At 40.2% G+C, this 21227-nt stretch overlaps 1 protein-coding gene across 2 annotated transcripts; it reads left to right on the top strand.

Moving 5' to 3' along the window:
• The first annotated feature begins 1321 nt into the window (after window positions 1-1321).
• ZC3H12D (zinc finger CCCH-type containing 12D) lies at window positions 1322-20634 on the top strand. Of its 2 annotated transcripts, none has more exons than XM_042441300.1 (6): window positions 1322-1436; window positions 5961-6398; window positions 13332-13471; window positions 14443-14677; window positions 15982-16088; window positions 18079-20634. In XM_042441300.1, exons 2-6 carry the CDS (start codon window positions 6097-6099, stop codon window positions 19119-19121), a joined length of 1827 nt encoding a protein of 608 aa, XP_042297234.1. In that variant the 5' UTR covers window positions 1322-1436; window positions 5961-6096; the 3' UTR covers window positions 19122-20634. The 2 variants fall into 2 exon arrangements, with proteins under 2 accessions (XP_042297234.1, XP_042297235.1); XM_042441301.1 differs by lacking the exon at window positions 1322-1436 and adding an exon at window positions 5341-5369.
• Window positions 20635-21227: the final 593 nt, after the last annotated feature.

Genomic DNA, 21227 nt, shown 5'->3' on the forward strand with positions numbered 1-21227 from the left:
CACACACACACACACACACACACACACACACACACACACACACACACACGGTGTTGGAGATTGCTTGTGTGAGGCAAGGGTAAGAACATCAGTTAGTTGCTTCTTGATCAACAGGAACAGACCCCCTTAACTTGTAGCAGTTGCTAACTAGTTGGTGAGGATTGAGAGACTTTCATGGACCCCACATATTCACTCCTGGATACATATGCATTTTTAACTTTTGTATTGGTCTTCATGAATTCTGGCCAGTATTAGAAACAGAATTAAATTTAAGATTTTTAGTACCGAAACAGTTTTACTGTAGTTCAGCAGCTAAAAAAGCCTGTGATCTGCATCTGCATTGCAAAACAGTCGCCAGGGTGTAGCAATGCCACTATGCTTCACATTTCCCAAGAAGACCAGATGGCTAATTCATAAGGAGTGCCAGGAAGCTCCCAGCCACTGCACTGCATCCTCCTCTTTTGCATCTGACTATCCCAATCCTGCCTAGGTACAAAAAGAGGCTTTTTTTTTTTTTTTTGCTCCACCAGCATTAAATTGAATTTGGCCAAATCATTTTATCTGACTGTACGAATTTGCTATAGTCTGCTATGGAGGAAGTTCCAAAAGATCTAGTATGCTTCTCATTACAACCAGCTTAGTTTCTAATCACCCCAACACTTGGAGTTGGGAGGGATGAGTGAATTTTAATTTCGTTTACTGAAATATTTGTATCTCCAAGTGAAAGATCTGCAACACCGTGAAACAGTTGAGCTATCTGACCACTCATCTGCTTCCACTGTGTGGCTGTTAAAAATAGGACTGCACAGTGAGCATGTTATCAATAGGACTGCACAGTGAGCTTCTACCACTTCTCATGTGGCCTTATGCTTTCTGTGTCAAGGAGCATGTAATGCAAGTTGTGGCCAGTTTTTTTTTTTTTAAGTGAATGCTGAAAGGTTGCACATGGCTAAATCTGGATCATAAGTCCTCTCAAATCACTGAAAGAAAACAGAACACTTACCAATTACATTAAACAAATGCTGGAAAACTATAAAGACTTCTGTTTAAAGCTAAAGCTTGCATATGCCAACAATAATAAGTGTTCCAATAAAAGATAAAACTACCTTTGTAAATATTATCTGTGCTTATCATTACATGGCAATGGCTTTTTGCTGACACAGTGTTTCTCCTCCCGCTTTTGTAAAAACCAAAGTTTAATTAGTTAAATTGTATGACCTAGCCAATTACGGAAGTAAAACTATCCCCAGGAAATGAGCTGTAATTTGCACATTGCACTTTCAGTTGACATCAATAACACTGTGCCTTAAAAAACAGGTTTCACTTCCTTGAGAGAATAAAATTCCAGTGCACTACAGCTTGCTGTGTGAGCTGCTGGATAACAGCAATGGCCCAGCCAGTGTGGCATGTTTGCGGCCACTAAAGGAAGGCTTTCTGTGAGTACAATTTGTTGTAACCCATTTCAGCAAGGGTAGTTAGGTGGGTGAGAATAGCAGGACTTAATTTAAACAAGGGCTCAGACCTAGTATCCACATGTGTATGCTGTTCAGCTAATACCTTTGACTCAAATGAGAGCTTCTTGCTATTGAATATAAATATCAAACTTCCATCCATCTTGAATTGGATTTGACCTATAACATTGCATGCAGTATCTTTTAGTACTTGTACAAACTCAAGTTTTGCCATGTTCACGAAAATGATGGCACTCATGCACAACAACAATATCTGCAGATATTTGGATAACAACGTGTTTTTATAGGGCCATGAAGATCTGGGTGGGTGGGTGGGTGACAGGAAGATATGGCCCAAAGGATATTGGGAACTTAGTGACAGAGAATTCAAGGACTTGGGAAAGAATGGAAGTGAAAGGAAGAAGTTAAACTAGGCACAACCACCCCACTGGACAGGTCATTTGCTGAGAAGCTATTTTAAAATGCTTCCAGTAGCAATCGTGGAGCTGCTTTTAAAACACAATGGTCTGTCTGTCACACTCTGCCTCTTTTACATATTTTTAAAGAGCCCAGAAGATTTTGGCAAAAAGTTTCTATTTAAAACTAAAAAAGCAGGGCCCTGTTGCAAAATGTACTAACCTTTATAGTGCATCCTATCAGGAATCCAGTCACTCCTGTTGTTATTTTTCTCCTCCATCTGGGCTTTATCTGGGTGTGAGGTCTGCTGGAAACTGGTTAAGCATTAGGCACTCTAATTAATGTGTGTTCATATCAGTGTAAAGATAAGTAAATGAGCTGCAGTTATGCTTCTGCACATTATTTTAAAGCTACCTTTAAGAATATGCCATGGCAGCATACTAGAAACTGTAATTGTACAATCAAATATAATTCAATTTAAAGGGATTAAAATATGACCAGGATCCCAAGAGTTAAGAAAAATGCAATGGAAACACATGACTTTTCAGTGTTTTCCAAAATACATACAAATGCAGTAGATAAATCCAGCACTGAGGAGCCAGTATGGGAAAGTCTCCATCCCATCTGCTCACCAATCTAACCAGCTAGGATGGTCAGCAAATGAGAAGGGGCTTCTGTTGATGATTTTAGGTAGTTTTATGGATTAAATGTTGTAATTAATTACATCTCATTATAATTCTGCAACCTGCCTCAGTCATGCACAGGAAAGACATTTATATCTGTGCTTGATTTTGTATCACATATTCTGCTTTTGCTAGTCATGGTAGAGTACAGGAAATTAGGCTGGGCACTGAAACCATTTCCCCACCCCCCTCATCCAGTTTTCGCCATATGGTACCAGGCATGGGGGCACTATATCATGCATGTTTGTGTTTATATGATTGTAGCCATAAGGGTTAGAAATCCTTAGAAACTCTGCTTTAAATAAAGAAGGAAAAGAGTAAGAGTTCCACATCTGTTGCCAGTTCTATTTTTTTCTTGTGTGCAAGCATCTAGATTACACATAGGCCTATGGACAGGTCTTCTTAACTATACTGGACAGACATAGATTAGGCACTCCCCCACTCTGACATACCCAGTGAATGGTAGGGAACCTTAGAGATTAAGCTACATTGCAGCTCCCATTGATAATAACCAGCCTACATAATGGTGAGGGATGATAGGCAAAGCAGTACAGCAGCATCTGGATGTCACAGGTTTCCCATCTCTGACCTGCTTGATACCTTCTTCCATTCCACATCCTATGTTTGCCTGGCATAGAAGGAACAGGCATATGTTTTGTTTGCTAGACATAGGTAAATGATTTGTGTTTATCACTCAAGCATGTGCAACCTCTATTCCTGTACCCCAGAAGGCACAATTGCACTGTAGTTTGAAACGGATAGGTTTACTTCCTTTCAGCAGAGCATGCCATGTTTAAGAATTTGGCAGTATGCTCCCCATTTACAAAAGAGTCTGTCCACAAAGTAAAATAATAGTTTTGGCAAAGGGAATGGAGTGTATTGCTTTGAGAGCCCAACCCCTATTTTACCTCCAGGGCTAGTAAAATGTCAAATGATGACTATTATCTCCTCTGGCCTACTTTTTAAAAAATGTCTTTGAGTGCTCGAGCAAAAGTGGACATATTCAGCACATCCCTCTTACAAAGCTGCACCCAGCCATTGTTATGAGGATGCCTGTAAAAGAGAAGCCAATACAGTGCTAAACAGGCTGAGAACTCTTCCTGCTCAGGTTTTATGCTGTAAACACAGAGACCAGAAGGAAACCACAGCAGTCAGCTCAAAGAAGCAAGCCATTTTGCAGAATAAAGGATACGGAGGTTGCATTTTCTGTCTGATTTGTGCAGTTGCTTTAGCACGGCTAAACAACTGTTGTTCTTAACTCTTATCTTATTCTTTTAGCAGTAGCCAATACATGGGAAAGGGGGGGAGAAATGGTGGACAAGGAATCAACCCTCTCAATACTGTAGTCCTTAGAACACAGTCACTTACTTGCAGAGATCCCCAGGCTGTTGGTCTAGAGAGCTCCAGTGACTCATTGGCACCACTTACAGCTTGCCTTTCAAACAAATGGCAGCCAGGAGAGGGAGTACATTGGGACTAGGAGTGCCGCAAATGGGAGAATGCCTTTGTAAAACCCTTTACTCCCACTCTGTGATCCCTGTGAAAACAGACCTTCTGATGCTATTTAAAGTAGAAAAATTAATAATGCAAAACCAAAGTAAGTAGTGTAAAGTAGCTTTGTCCTAACCCTGTCATGCTGCCATTTGATATAATTTTTCAACAAGCTGTAGCACCAACTGCTATTATTCTCACTCCTGTTAAGTGTCTTTGGTTTGTGCTGAGAATAGTGTCTATTTATTGTAGAATTTGTAAAAGCAAGAACTGGGACTGGGATATTTCCAGATTTTCAAAAAGACCCTCTTCTAGTGGTCATTACAGGCATTTTGCTGTCAGAGTGCAACTGCTGGTCAGAATGGTGAGAAAGGCTTCAGAGAGACATAGGCCTGTTACAGACTGCCAAAATAAAGCTGCTTCGGGTCTCTTTGGAGGTATGCTGTTTAAATGATGCATGCACCCTAAGAATCCGGAAGCTGCACCAAAGCTGCACTCCAGTGCTTAGGAATGGAGTGTGGCTTTGGCGCGACCTCCGGACTCTTAGGACCCATGCATCATTTAAACAGCATACCTCCAAAGAGACCCAAAGCAGCTTTATTTTGGCAGTCTGTAACAGGCCATAATCAGTAAGTTTCCTCAAGTTACCATTGTTTTTTGAAGGCTAAATGTGGCTTTGAATATCAGCTTTCAATTGTTTCCCCACACAGTGCTGGAATTTTGTGGTCAATAAATGTATGACATGTAGAGGCACTTGTTAGAATCTGCTGTGCCCCAAATTTGCCACAAAAGCTGTGGTCTGAGTCCTGTCTCATGTTCAGTACTCTTCCAATTACAAGAGCAGTGACTGCACTAAGAAAAAAAAAAATCAGTACAACCCAGCCGTGCTCAACGAAAGTGAATGACACCCACATCCTGAATAGATTAAGAATAACAACAAAAAACTTCAAAAGGACAAAAAAGCAGAAGTCATGTGTTTATTTTCACATGTTGCCAATGACACATTTCTCTAATATCATTGAGAATGTTTACTTATTGCTAAGCACTTGTACCATTTCAGTCAGTGATTATATCTGTGCTTCACTAACCACATTGCAGAAGTACAATTCCTTGGTTAAGTTGTTTTCAGATGTTTTCATCAGCGATAAACCTCAGATGCTTTTGTGCGTTAGTTGTGTGTGTATAGGCCTGCGTATACGTCATTCTTGCACACCTATCTTGGGAACATACCTGATGTTCTGACGAACATTGGTTGACCAGAGGGTATATTTAATAGGAAGGGGGTTCATTTGCACTCAGAACTTCTAAGGAAGGCTGGGGTCCTCTGGTAAGTCAAAAGGCAGCTAATGTGATCTCAGATAGTCAAAATGTCTTTAGGAGCTTTCCTTCAGTCAACAGAACACTAAAACTCTTTGGGCCTCACAAATTGTAAAAATAAAACTTAGTTTAAGGAGAAGGCAGCTTAGTGCACATGCTCTTTAAGGGGCAAATTACCACTTCCAGATAATTTAGGATGCCAAAGTTGAATATGAACGCATAGGCCTTGGCTACCTTTTGGCTCTCATCATCCTCAACCAGCATTAAGATGTGCAAAGGTACAACTATTGGTAAGAACAAGTACTGGCTCAGCAAAGTGCCAGCCATTAAACGAGTACACAAAATAGTTTTGTGACTTTATTAATGATTTATTGTAGTATTATATTGATGTACTGGTGTTATCTACTTATTTTGTAAACAATATTTCTGTTGTGTAATTGATAAAAACTACGTCAAGTAATGCCTTCAGATTCCATGGCCACTACCAATTCTTCATTGAAAACCCATCTATTGTACTTTTAAGGGTTTTTCTGTGTTTAGTATTTGGACTTGCAGTATTACCTTTATTAAACAGTTTTTTTTCTTTTGTTTCTCTCCAAAGGGGCTATTGAAAGTGGCTATTGAATTGGATCAACCCTTTTGACTTGAAATATCCCATAAAACACTTAGACAACCACAGCTTATTTTCCATTCCATAAAATACTGTTCCTGACTAGTATTCCTGCCCTTATACAGAAATGGAGGATCAACAGAACAAGCTGGATTTTTTCCACAAGCTGGGCTATGACAAAGACCAAGTGTACAAAGTGCTGGAGAAGCTGGGTCAAGAGGCTTCAGAGAACAATTTGTTACAAGAATTGATTCAGATGGGGAACAGGCCTCAGGAGGATGAGAACGGGACACAGCGATTTCATCCTAACCCTGTTGGCCATGGATCTGGTCACACCTTGACAGTTTCCCAACCACCTTCTGAAGAAGGCAACGACCCCTCTAGTAACCTCAGACCTATTGTGATTGATGGCAGCAATGTTGCAATGAGGCAAGCAGCTTTCCATTTTTAAATCTCAATTGCTTCCCTATTCTTTCCTTTTCACTGGCTCTTTATCCTGTCTTTCAAGACTGATTTTATCCTCAGTTTGCTAAATATATATTAGAAAATCTGAGCTGTGAGGAATGGGTTACAGGGTTCATAGGATGACCACTTTTATTTTTGCCATAACATATCATATTTGAAGTTATGTGAGTTAAATGATATGGAAGTTCCATTTTAATGTGTTTGATCTATGATGGCACTTTCTCAAAAGTATGCCATCAGCTGAGGTGAAATTAATCACACTTGTCTGTGAATGGATCCTGCAAATGCTGGGTGAGATCCTACATCACTGAGTGCATAGGAGGAACTGTGCTATGGCTCCCTTCTCACCTAGGACTACTTCACAGTAATAGCCCTTCAAAAGCCAACTACTGGCTGGGGGAGAGCAGGAAAAGGAACTGGAGAAACATCTGACTAAGTCCCAATAGATGCAGAACAATGACATCATCCTCCAGTATCTACTGTGTTCCTCTAGAGGCCTCAGCTGATGATGGAATTGTTCTGCATCTGGCTACAAGAATGTATCTTCGATTCCCTCCTACTCTCTGCCAGTCATTGAATGACCATGGGGAGAGCTTTTGTAGCCAAACAGTGAGGGTTTTTTTTTTTTGGGGGGGGAGGGGAGAGTTTAGCCATTACAGAGGGAGAAAGTGAATACTAACTGCCTCAATGGCACACAAAAACATACACAGGCATATGTTGGTCATGTTTCTATATGTCATAGGCTGCTCTCAATTAACCGTAGCATAAGTAGGATGCAGTAGCTATACTCTTGAGAGAGAAAGCATATTTCTCAAATAAACTCAGATTTTTTCTGTGTTTAATATCACCACCTCCACTTCTCAAAAAGCATCTGCCTGATTTTCCTAATTTGACATCCATCCCATCTCCTCCAGCTCCTTAGTGGAAGGCACAGAGGCCTGTCCATTAAGAAACTGCTTTGCTGTTGCCTGCTTTGATGCAAATGTACACATGCCAAAAGCAGATAACCATTCTTAGTTACGGCAACTGGTTTTTATATCTACTGTAGACTTCCTGACAATAAAGAGATTTGTAAGTGTCACAGGGAGGAGCACAGGGATTCATTTTTGTATTTAATAGAGATGTCAAAATTAAATAATCAGGCATGGTAGGTGGTGCCTCACTTAAAATAAAGTTCTTTAATATCCCAGATAGCAGTTCACAAATAGGGACTCCCTGCGAGGCATCTATCTGCTACAGACTTAAACTAGTTCAACAGAACTCCCCTTTCTAAGGGAGAGCTGAGAATTATGGTTCTCTGAAGACAGCTAAGGATTCCTAACACTGTTTCAAATCACAATTTCTACAATTATTTTGGGAAAGCAAACATGTGTAAAGTGGATCAAAGATTATAGTACAGGTTTACCCCAGTAGGATATCATTATATGTTTTATTAAATAGGTTGGCAGCCTGTTGGTGTCTCTTATCTTTTGCCAGGCAAAGTATTCAGACTTTTTTTGTGCCTGTTGCACCTGTTCCCTCACTATATGGTATCATATGTTTCAACTACCAGCAATCTGCAACTGTAGTGTTGCTGTTACATATACAAACTCCACTTTTATAGATCGCTACTATAGATCACTTTTATAGATCACCTTCCATTTGATTTTGTCTTTTTTACTTTTTATATGTGGATGAAATCTCTGTCTCTTGTCTCTTAAGTTCTTCAGAAAGGTCACATTGATTTAAAAGTTCCTCCACTGCAGTGAGACCTGGATTTCTACATGATAAATCACGTTGGGATAGGATAGAAGTCCTAAATTAATTGAAATCTCTTTGCAAGGGGTTATTGCAAAGATTTTACAATTGCTAGCCAAGATCATGGGTAAATTACTCATGTGTTTTTATTCTGGACAAGAGTTCACATAAACAATTGTCAGGCTCCCCCCCCCCCACTCCACCGCCCCTGCTCTGTGTGTGGAGGGTGGAGCTCACTTTCACAGGAAGCTCAATGACCTATATGGGAGAGAGAATCAGCATGGTTTTTACAATGGTTAATGAAATAAGGCAGTGTCTGAGGACAACAGTCCTGCAGATAGGATGGTGCTAAACTCCAGCATCATGTGGCCCTCTAGCAGTTGTAGACTGAAAGCCCCATCAGTGCTAGCCAGTATAGCTGGCGGTGAGGAAAGGCAGGAATTTCATTCCAACATTATCTGGAGGGCTGAATGTTTTCCACCTCTGGTGAAGGTAAGATTATTTTGGTTGCAAAAATTTTGAGGATGACTGCTCAAACTAGCTATTCAGTTGGATGGTCACAAAGTGCAGAATCCTAAAGTGGTTATCCAGGGGAACCTGGAAGGGGACAAACACTCCCCCTTGTCCACTGCAGCACCCCATGTCCCTTCAAAACTGGTGTGGAGGACTGAGAAGCCCTCTGGAGTTGATTTTCCATTGTGGTTGAAGAATTGAATTGTCCCCAAGTTCCATGAATTTACTAGCGAAGAAACAAAGTATTGGTGGTGAACAGGGAGAACTAAAATCAAACCTTGCTCTTATATTGTAAGTTTTTCAGGACAATTTATTACTTTCCTAAGGAGACAACCACTTACCTCCAAACTAAAGCATACAATCACCTTCAGGTGTTTATATAAATAAATCCAGAAATGGTCTCATATCTGTTTCTAATGACCCAACACAGTGAGACACCCTCCAGCTTCCCCTCAACCTCATCCCACCCTGGCTAACTTGCTGGAAGCCTTGCTGATTACTCAGTGCAACTCTAGTCACATGCAACTAGTGGGCCAGTCTAACATAATGTATGCAAAATGAAACAAAATCCACAGTCTACAAAAGAGTGATACCTTTATTGGTCAACCAAAATATAAAAATACATCATGCAGGCTTTTGAAGCTCTACTGGCTTCTTCATCAGACAAAAGATGTTAAAAATCATAGAAGATACAATGTTGTTTCTGTTGTAGTTCATTTGGTTTGGAGGGATCTCAATGGAAGTAGACCACTCCCCTCTTGACTAAGACAAAGGACAGTAAAAATTATACTCCATTAGTTTAAACATCATGAGTAGAGGCAGCAACCCTTCTTTCTTGTTGTCTTTCTGATTGGAGGCCAGACCTTTGTTCTCTTGCAGCTTTTAACAAATTGATAGCTACCTTTTAACAGGTAGGGGCTGTTGGGGATTTTTGTTTATTCAAGTGCTTTTAAACTGCTTACAATTCAGTTGTGTTTTCAGAAACTTTAGTTGATTGAGTTTTAGGATAACTTTTTGTGTTTTTCTCTCTGTTTTTTAAAATCTTCTTGTGAGCCATTTTGCTCCCCAGGTATGCGACAATAGAGGGATGGAAATCAAATATAAAGTTGCTTCATACATGAAACTGTCTTGCAAGAATACATTAGAAAATCAGTGCTAGCAAGCCATGAGCTTAAATCCCATTGTTGCCCTCTGGTACCCTCTGGTGTAGTTTTGGGGAGTCATAGAATGAATATGATGAAAATACTTTCTATTTAAGACTATGGATACAAAGCTTCTAGAAATCATCAGGGCTTAGTTTTCAGTTAACGGAGTTAAGGCTAATGTAAAAGGAGTAAAACGGTGGTATGAGAGTGGATGCATATTCCAGCTAGATTGCAGAATCAGACACAATTTAACTAAAGGTGTAAATGTGCAGATGTATAAATGTCTTTAAATTAGGAATTTGTTGCACAAATAGAATCACCTGCAAGTTAGTTATTGCTTCCATTCTATGTTCCAAATGATTTCAAGCTGCAAATAGAAAGTTAGCAAAGAGCCCAGGGCCTTTCATTAACCCAGGACCTTTGAACAGGTGTATCTGAGTATAGTTGTTATTGTGCAAACATGGAGCGGATTTATGGCCTTTTACTGACACGCTGAAATTACTGTGTTCAGTTCAACCCAGTTCCATGAGAACAACAAAACAAACACACCTGCTCAAATCACGATAGCCAACAAGGATGTCGAGATGCAAAGACTGTACCCGAAGGTTTTTTGTTTTTTTTAAATGCTACTGTGGATTTTCCAAATGATTACTTTTTCAAGTCCTGGGTACCAGATAAATTTTATTGGGATGGCCACCAGTCTCAGGTTCTCTGAGACTGTCCTCTTTCACTGATGTGAATACAGTTTGGCCATGATTACACATATTGTGTAGAGAACAAAAAGGTTGAATTACCTTAAGTAAAACTCTTCAGAAGCCAACACTGATGCAGACTACAACAGCTAGGTTGTTCACTACTATGAATAATAGGGAATATCTTCTCAGTCTTAGAAGAATAGTACTGGCTGACAATTTTTAGGGGGTTGGGTGCAGGGGGCACAATTCAAAATGCTATGTTTAATTTGAACAATCCCTAAACAGCCTGAGACCTAGTACTTGAAGTGTTTCCTGCATCTGTGCCAACTGTCCTGACCTTTAAGTTCCTTGCAGGGCTCCTGCTTTGAGCTTCTCCACTGAATGGCAATAGCAATAGCAGCTTCATTTATATACCGCTTTATACCACACTAAGCAGTCTCTAAGCTGTTTGCAACTGTAAGCTAATTGCCCCCAACAAGCTGAGTATTCATTTTAGCAACCTATGAAAAGGTGCAAGGCTGAATGGACCTTGATGCCCTGCCTGGGATTGAATTCACAACCTTGTGAGTGGAGTGAAGTGAAGGGGTAGTAATAAGGAGGGAAAAGACTGCTTGGTGGTGTCACCCAACCTATGGAATATCTTCCTTCTGACTCTTAATCAGACTTCATTCTTCATGTTTGCTTTGAATAATATTTAGGGCTTCTGTTTAACTAATTTGTATTTGACTTTATTACTTCATGGGGGGGGGGAGTGGATGCAGTAGTTTGTTGTGATTTTGTGTGTGTGTGTATTTTTGTGAACTTTCTTGTTAAACTTTTTTTCTCCCACAGCTGGAAACAAAATTATCATAAATAGTACACATGTTAACTATTATGATGTTACAGAGTATCATAGAAACATGGGAGCTGAATTCCCTGGTTCCATTGTCCTTCAGGAGCCATTATGACTCAGAGCAAGCTAGAAGTTTGAAAAATAAATAACCAATGAAACACATGAATTTGAAACAATAGTTTGAAGCAGAACATTACATTTTTGAACTTACGTATTTTCAAATGGAAGTATGAAAACAAGAATGCTTCACGCAATGCATAAAAGTGTTTTACAAATTTAGGGAATAAAGCCCCAATTAAAAATCTTTTTAAAATAGAGCTGGACATAACCAAAATAAACATAAAGTCACTTTGAATTTTAGAACTGCAACAACTGACAAGTTACATTGTTTTTGTATTTTAAATCCAACTACTTTTAGAATTCAATTAATTCATCTCAATTAAACTGAACTTCAATTCTTTCATTTTATTCGTATTTCTAATGCAACTGTCTCCACAGTTTGACCATTCTTCTCCCGGTCTTTCATCCATTTCAAGGTTGCTGTAAGATGAAAGAGAGCCAGTGTGGTGTCGTGGTTTGAGTGCTGGACAAGGACTCTGGTGATCAGGTTTCAAATCCCCACTCAACCATGGCAATCTGTTAGGTGACCTTCGACAAGGCATATCCATTTTGTCACGAAAACCTCAAAATCCATCAATCCGAGCCAAATGTGAAAATCATGTGCTTAGCTTAAAAGCATATGTTGCTCCTTAGCACATCACAAAGCTAAGAGTTTATTTTCATTACCCGAATTGAGTTGAACATACAGTCCCCTTTGACACAAAGTCAATTCCTGTTTCTGTCTCTCCCCTCAGCACTTTTTTTATATCGGGGTGGGCAGCTTCATTCCGACCCCCTGCCATGCAGGAACACAGTATCAAAGCACCCCACAGTTGGCCATCCAGCCTCTGTTTAAAAACCTCCAAAGAAAGGGAGTCCACCATACTCCAAGGGAGTGTGTTCCACTGTCAAACAGCTCTTACTGTCATGAAATTATCCCTAATGTTTAGATGAAATCTCTTTTCCTATGATTTGTATCCATTGCTCCAGATCCTAGTCTCTGGTGCAGCAGAAAACAAGCTTGCTCCATCCTCAATATGAAACCTTCAAATATTTTCACAGGGCTATCATATCACCTCTTAACCTTCTCTTCTTCAGGCTAAACAAGCCCAGCTAAGTCACTCCTCATAGGGCATAGTTTCTATCCAGCACCTACTCTTACCCCCTTTTAAACATATAGGTGGCTCTCCCCAATGGGCTAAGCCTGATTCCTTTGATAAATATTTAAGTGACTGGAAGGTCACTTCCATCCACCCCCCCACCCCAATGCTATTTGGACCCCTATAACCAAATATGGAGGGATGTGAGAGAGATATACATGATAGGAGAATCGCACCCCCTGGAGATCTATGGAGGTGTTTGATGGTCAGTATGTGTGCCCATGCTATGGGCAAATTAGACTTCAGAAACCTCTGAACCAGAAGCTCTTTCTGATTAAATGTATTATTTTTCCAGTAAATACTGTAAGAATTTCTGGTTCAGAAATGTTTGAAGTTTTATTCTAAGTACGGTAGGTACATGCAGGCTATAGGCAATCTTCAAATGTAATAATGATTTTATGGAACATGATAGTATATATTTATTTATGATTTCATACAGCCTTCTGAGGAAGGCCTTAAAAACACCCATAAGCAGAAATAAATCAAGCTTTCTACTAATAAGCAATCATCTTTTGAACATCTTGAGACATTGCTTGTTTTTCATGTGATCTTAAGAATGAACAGCAAATCTGAATCCTCCTTCAGCCCAGCTCTGCTAAAAGATACTAGAATTCATGGAGATATCACAGACAGAAGCTATTAGAAAACAACTGAACATTCTGCTATTAAAATGTCGTAATTGTCATCTCCCCTTTTTCTTGTTTTCTTTTTTGCAGCCATGGAAATAAGGAACTGTTTTCATGCTTGGGAATTCAGCTGGTGGTAGACTGGTTCAAACACAGAGGTCACCAATACATCAAAGTCTTTGTTCCATCTTGGAGGAAGGAACCAAGTCGATTTGATACTCCCATTACAGGTAGACATGTACTCAACAATTTTACACAAAGTGTTACAAAATATGGTGTTTTAGTTACACACCAGCCATACCCAGTGAAGTTAACAAAGGGCTGGCCCAAGCCAGGACTGCTGCAGAAAATGGCCTACCCAGTTGAGCCACTAGCCAGAGGCCAATGTCCCAATTGCCTTCATGTGTGAATCCCCTGCAACCACTTCAGCTCTTCAGTGCATGGCTGGATAGCTAACTGATCCAGCTTACATATTACTAACAACAACAAATGGAAGCTAGTATCCTGTTACACTTGCATATTCAGAACTGCTCAGTATTATTATTTACAATCATGGCACTATTGCCACTATCTCAAATGCCCCCCTTCACAGCCTTCCTTAACAGTCAGCAGTCTCACCAAGCCATGGAGGTCTGTTCTAGCAATTGGGGTGCTGCAGAATAATGTTTTCAGTCCTCTCTCACTAGTGATTTGTAATGGAATGAAGAGTTGCATCAGGAATCCTGCTTCTAATTCTTGCACCAAAGATTACTGGCAGCAGTGGGCTGGAAATATCATGCTATGCCCCAATCACAAGCAGAATGGATTTGGTGTGTCTGCTGGATGTTAAGATAGGTTTGGGGAGATGATACATAGTTAAATATTATTAATTACATCTAATTACATTAGGATCTTGGTTGGAACATCACTAGTGGTGTTTGGATCTTCCTAACGTTTACCAGGTAATCTACTCAGTTCACATTTCTGTTAAACTGAATCAATGGGATTACAGTACATTCAGTCCTTCAGATTTAATGTGAGCTGTAGGTTATAGTGTGAATTATGGATCAACAGATCTCAAATTTTAAGTATGTTTTTGGAGGAATTTCTGGTGTGCATGAATGAATGTAAGTGTGTTCAGTTCCAGCTTCCACTTTTGCTTGGGACTTGGTTTTGCTGCTTGCTAATGTTGTTGATTCCTTTCTCTTATTTTTCCCTTTAGATCAGCAGATCCTTGAAAAACTTGCAAAAGAAACAGTTCTGGTGTACACACCATCCCGCAAAATGAAAGGCAAAAGGATGGTGTGCTATGATGATCGCTACATAGTTAAACTGGCCTATGAGCTAGATGGGATCATTGTCTCCAATGACAACTTTCGGGATCTGCAGAATGAAAATCCCGAGTGGAAATGGTTCATTGAACAGCGATTACTGATGTATTCCTTTGTCAATGACAAGTAAGAAACTAGTATATTTTCAAACATCTCATCTAGATTCATTTGTATAAGTCCAATAGCACCCTGGCATGGTCAAACTCTTGTTTTCGCTGGATGACAGCCAGGCATTTTATTCTGCTAGCAGAAAAGATAGAATGGAGTTGCACTTGTTGTTTTGTTTGTTTGCTTGTTTGTTTTGTTTTTGAAACTGAGATGTTCTGTTTAATGGGATAGTGCAAGTTAACAGCATGTAACTTGTAACATAAGTCATTGGACATGTCTTGCCTTTTCCACATTGCTGGGCTAGAGGAACTATCTGCAGAAGGGCCTTAATTCCCATTCCTATTCATTCATATGTACCGAAATACAAAACTAAACAAGTGAGAAAATGATATTATAGTGATTTTCTGTATTGCTGAAGAAATGTCTGCTGAAAGACCATGATTCCTATTCATATTCATGTAAATGAAACAAAATGAGAAAGAACAAGGGAGAAAATTATATTGCCATGACTTTCAAAGTGACTTCCTTCAGGGAACCAAATAAATATGCCTGCTTAAGACCTTGTGAAGGTCTCTTTTTAAACCTTGCATGGTGTACAATAGTCTTCCCAATCTGATGCCTCCTCAGGTACGAGAGATTAAAGGTCCCATCATTCCCAGCCAGAACTGGGAAAGCAAAACATGTTCTTAAATCCCTCCCTTTTCAGTTGCAGTTATGGCTGCTTAACTTTGGAAGATGTGCTTGCAGACATCTCTTTTCATTATTGCTGCATAATATTCAGTCATCTGTCAGCTTCTGATATGACCAAGAAGACTGAATTAATAAGCCAGGTTAAAGCTAGTCTTTCTGGATGTGTAGCTTGTTATCTATGTACCTCTGGCTTCAAAATGCTTGTTTTACTGAGGTAGGGTAGTGAAAGTGTGCCCCCAGAAGTTTTTGGACTACAACTCCTATTGTCCTTCATCATTGGCTATGTTCCCTAGGCTAATGGGACTTTGAGTCTAGTAACATCTGGAGGGCCACAAGTTACCCACTAAGGATTTGAAACTTACTTCTAAGGCACAGTTGAGGGTACAATCATAAATGACAAGTTCTCCTCTCTTATCATTTCTGCTTATACATGCTGTTGGTTATAAAATGGCCCAGGTTGTCCTTTCTTCTTGCCAGTGGCAGGAGTGCAAACATGTCTGAAATACTATTTTTATTAGTGATCTGGCTTAAATATCATGCTCTATTAATGAGGAGAATCTTTACCATAAAATTAAAGAAAACAAATTTATGTAACTATTTAAAGTAAATTCTGACCTTTTTTTTTTTTTAAGATTTATGCCTCCTGATGATCCCTTAGGTCGACATGGACCATCTCTTGTCAACTTTCTCAGAAAAAAACCACATTTCCCTGAGCCAAAATGGCAGCTCTGCCCTTATGGTAGGTTTTGTTCATAGCCCTATATTATTTCTAATTGACTTAGCTTTTGCATCCACAGGCAAATTCAGATGATGCAGAAAGAACCAAGATATGGTGATTCATACAACTGTTTTTCATGCTGCTTGTGTGAAGCCCAAATGGTGAACATGTGCATGATCACCATCACATTGATGCTTAGGCTTCCCTGGCATTTGGCGTAAACATATCATTCCCTAGAAGGAGTTGTAAGCAACATATCCTGACAAAATCTTGATTTTCCACACATAATATGGTCACATAACTTGTTTTTAAGGACAATTGTACTCCTGGGAGCATCTTATATTATTCTTGTTGTATATACATGATACAATGAGCTACTGTATCCAGAGGGGCCCAAATTGAAGGCGTTGCCTCCCTGATAAAAATTCTGCCTCCTAAATGAAATTTCCAACACATTTCTAGCATTACAATAATTTAAAACTTCAGTTGAACATTTAGGCGCAGTACAGACCGCCGAAAACTGGTGGCCTGTCAGCGCCTGTTTTTCCTCTGGAGGGAAGCCGCAGCTGCCAAACCGCAGCTGGCACACTTGTTACATAAGTGTCATGCGGCAATGTGCGGACACTGCGCAACGCTTATGTAACAATGGCAGCGCCTGTATACACGGGGCCGCCATTGTTACGCCACCATTGTGTTCTGTATACACCGGTTGCCACACGGTCCCTAACCCTAGAATGGCCCCTGGTACGCCGCTTATTGGCGGTATGTACCAGGCCTTAGAAAGAGTTTAGAAGCTCAAGAAAAAAAGCAGGCAAGGTTACCAAGGGAATGCAAGCACAATAAAAGTAAATGTTCTCGTTGTGAATGATTTCCAATATCTCACTCTCTGCAATGTCAAATATCTAGGGAATGCAGGTAAATTCCATGAGGGTTAGAATTCTTATTTTGGGAGGCAATGCCCCCATTTTGCCCCCCTTGATAGGTAACCCTGACTGAGCCACTTATTTTCTAGCTGTGGGCATATAACTGCTCCTTTTTTTCGCTCTGCACTGAGGAGCTCACCATACAGTGACAGGGTATTGCATTCATTGGGACACACAAAGCTATCTTATCAATGAAGGAGTTCTCTGGCAGCACGATTCTACCCTTTGTTCACCATGCAAAGAGGATTTAACATGCAATTTTCAGTTGGCGCCATGTTTTAACAGCACGTACAAACCACTACTTACTAAATGCTTACCTAGGAAAGCTTGCTGTTCCAATATCAACCATAAGGGGGCTGGATAGCTCCGCTTTTTCATCTCTGATACAGTGATGAAATAACAAGTCCAAGCCAGTTGAAGATGTGATTCTGAAAAATGGCACATTCTCCATTCACATTAATTACTCTATACTATTAATTGATCCTCCAGATGTTTTGTACTTCAGTTGCCACAAGACCCAGTGAACATTGATAAGGCATTTCAAACATCTGTTGACCAAAAGCTGACAACCACATGTCCGTCTGTCTATCTTGTCTGTTTCTCTTTCTCTATATATATGTATGTATACTGTATTGTGTATCTTCAAGTTTTTTCCAACTTATGCCAACTCACTAGGTTTTCTTTGCAAGATTTGTTTAAAGAGAGTTTGTCTTTGCCCTCCTCTGAGGCTGAGAGAGTGTGACTTGTCAGTGAAAGAACCCATAGAATCATAGAGTTGGAAGAGACCACAAGGGCCATCCCATCCAACCCACCGAGTGGGCTTCCGTGGCCAAGTGGGAATATGAACCCTGATTTCCAGCGCCGTAGTCCAATGCACAAATCACTACACTATGCTGCGTGTGTGTGTATAAAATATCAAACGAGCTCTCTAGCAGATAATTTTCAATACCTAATAAAACTACAGATTTCAGGATTTGAAAGGATGGAATGCTATAATTGTGTAGTGTGAAGGAGACCCATGACACTGTGATATATCCCTATTAAATTACTTGATACACATTAGCTAATTATCTGCTCCTTCCCCCCAGATAAAAAATGCACATATGGCATCAAGTGCAAATTTTCCCACCCAGAACGACTGAATTGGGACCACACTTCTGTAGCTGATGAGCTCCGAGCGAAGACAAAGATGAACGCACCCATTCAGAGGACAGAAGATGAGCTGGGAAGGCCATACTCCATAAAGAACAGGGGTGGGAATACATCACATTTAAGTGGTCCTAAAGTTGGTGACACAGTTGGCAACAGAAGCACATCAGGATCCAGCTTGACAATACCTCATGCTCGCTCTTCGCAATGGGAAGGAGAAGATGTCAGGGCTTCAGCAAATGAGTGGTTAAACAGACATCAAGACAAGTGGCAGCCTGGATCAACCACTTTACAACAAAGTCGAGCAAGACAGGCAGAGGCTATCTCAAAACAACTCACTGCATTATCTCTCAGTGAAAGGACTCATTCTGGAAATATTCTTACAGGACCAGGAAAATACAAAGATCCTGTGAGTGGTCAACACTGGGACTGTTATCTTACATCCAGCCAGAGTCCACCTCTGCTTCATCGCAACCTATGTTGGGACTGCCCATGTTTACATTTATGTAACTTCCAAGGATGTTGCAGGATGCAACCACCTGCTGTACAGACCTCACAAATACCTTCCAATTCCATAAGGCAAGGCTTGAAGACCCAAATTAAAAGACCACATGGCCCCCCAGTTTCTTCAGATGAGCTGTTTTCATACTGCAAGCGTGAAGATGTGCAATATCCTGAAAGCCTGCAGGTCAAGGCTTACAATCAGTTACAGCTGTTGGATTCCAGCTCATGTGGAACAGTGGAGCACTATGCTAGTCCTTCTGAGAATGAGCCCCAACAGGTTTTAGCTCTAAATCCTCTTTCTGGGGAACAAGTGAATGTTCCACAAACTCTGTGCTTCGGTTTTCCATACAATGGGCTGCACCAAGCTGCATCCTTCTTCTCTGCCACCACCAGTGATACAGATACCAGGAACCTAATGCCTTTGGTTCCAAAACATAGGCACCTGCAGAGCAGTACCTCCAGTAGAAAGCTACTGTAAAGAGACAGGTTTTGTCATATCTCACTCTAAGACTTCAACAACTATCCAGTTGTATGTTTAATTGAGATCTTGGAGAATTTTTTTTTAGACTATAACTCCCATAATCCCAGCTCTCAGCCAGCCAAATGCCATCAATTTTCAAAAATCTCCCAAACCTTCCTTTCTCTCTGCCCAGTCACCAATCCTCCCTTCTTCTCTTCCATCTCTGGAAACATTTTTTCAATCTATCAAGACTATCCTTTCGATCCCTCTTGCATGTCCATTTCCCTTACAAAGCCATTCTTAACCCACTCAGCTTCATACATTATGACATGAGACCACAAGTTAACATCTCTGCCACAAATCACCTTGCTGCTCCTTTAGCTCACCCTGAACCCTTATTTCAGGCTTTGTGTCTGTGTTTTGATTTTTGTCGGTCACTTCTGTTTAACTAGGCCATACTGATGTTAATATGAGTACAGTACAGTAAAAGTAAGAAAGTCAAAACAATATTTCTGCACACTTTCATATTTAGGAATGCAAACTATCCATTCACACTTGGTGTTCCCCCAACAGTGAACTTGTACAACCGGGGATGTGAGAGCCTGCATAGAGTTGCAAAAGCAATGTCTGAGGTATGAAGCACTTTTTACCTTTGACTGGTGCACTAGTTCTGGCATTTCCTGGGTAGTAATGATCTTTCCTTGATAATAAGCAGGTTAGATCTCTCTCTCTCTCTCTCTCTCTCTCTCTCTCTCTCTCTCTCTCACACACACACACACACACAGGGTCCAGAGTGGTTGGACTTGTTGAATGGTCCCTTTCCAGCATTGCTGGAAAAATCTTTGCTGGTTCCCAGATTGTTTCCAGGCATGATTCAAAGTGCTGAATGAATGTGTGTGTGTATACATAAGTGCACATGCATGCACAGACACACTTCTTTTCCTTAATATCCTGGAATGATAAGGTTATTATCCTATAAAACTAAAATGAGGGACTTTTCTAAGGTGGTATCTTAAGTATGCACTCCTTAAATACCTGAAGGGATGTCACAGAGAAGACAGTGCAAGTTTATTCCTTGCTGCCCCAGATGAGGTTGTGGGGTTTCCCTTTTTAGATTTCTTTAAAAATGCTGGACATCTACCTGCTGGAAATGCTCTTGCTGGATATCCTGCATTGAGCAGGGAATTGGATGAGATAGTCTATGAGACCTATTCAAACTCTATGATTCTCCCCACATATCCAGCTGGTGTCTTGCCCTTTCCACTTTTAGGCACCAGATGCAATCCTCCTTGCATTCCTAAGCTTTCCTCTCAGAAATCATAGAATCCTAGAGTTGGTTGGGCTATTGCACAGAATTGTTTTATTTTTACCTGCTGCCTCTTTTGCTGTTGTTTGTCTGTTTATGCACTTTGTTTATTGTTTAAAATTTTGTTTTGTACATTATTCTTGCATGGTTTTCACAACTGACCTGTAAACTACTCTGAGGATCAATTTATAGATGGGAGAAAATATTTTAAATAAAATTTAATAATTGGTCACCCACCACTACCATATTTATCAAAACAGATGCTCCAATATAGTTGCAAATGCAATTCCATTTCAAGTTTGACAAACAGCTGTGAGAATGGAAAGGGAGAGCTGAACCAGACAGAGGTCCAAAACATACTGCAGAAATAATCCAGTTTGAGACTGCTTTAACTGCCCTGTTTCAGTACTAGGGGATTCTGAGAATTGTTGTTTATTGTGACACCAGAGCTCTCTGACAGAGAAGACTAAATATCTCAGAAAACAATAGTTCCCACAATTCCCTAGCATTGAGTCAGGGCAGTTAAAGCAGTCTCAAATTGGATTATTTCTGCAGTGTGTTTCAGACCTGAGATTTCAGTATGGAGGAGGGTTGGGAGTAAGGATAGCTTTCCACCTCATGAAGTTTCCTTCAAAGGAAACTGGCTCTTCCCATTAGCGAAAACATCCTTGCACACATCCACGGCTTTTAATCTCTCACTCCATGAGTAACATTTCAAAACTTAGACATAGAAGATGCCCTGTGCTTCTATGGTAATATATAGTCTTGCACTATAAATCTGAGCAGAACGTCTTTTATTACTTTGTAGGAAAAGAAAA

The sequence above is a fragment of the Sceloporus undulatus genome, chromosome 1 (genome assembly GCF_019175285.1).
Source record: "Sceloporus undulatus isolate JIND9_A2432 ecotype Alabama chromosome 1, SceUnd_v1.1, whole genome shotgun sequence".
In the NCBI taxonomy this organism is placed as follows: Eukaryota; Metazoa; Chordata; class Lepidosauria; order Squamata; family Phrynosomatidae; genus Sceloporus; species Sceloporus undulatus.

What these genes read in the sequence shown, in the direction of transcription:
- ZC3H12D (XM_042441300.1), top strand. Translation starts at nt 6,097, where the DNA reads ATGGAGGATCAACAGAACAAGCTGGATTTTTTCCACAAGCTGGGCTAT. An exon ending in GGCAGCAATGTTGCAATGAG is followed by an intron (nt 6,399 to 13,331) that starts GCAAGCAGCTTT and finishes TCTTTTTTGCAG; the next exon opens with CCATGGAAATAAGGAACTGT. An exon ending in TATTCCTTTGTCAATGACAA is followed by an intron (nt 14,678 to 15,981) that starts GTAAGAAACTAG and finishes TTTTTTTTTAAG; the next exon opens with ATTTATGCCTCCTGATGATC.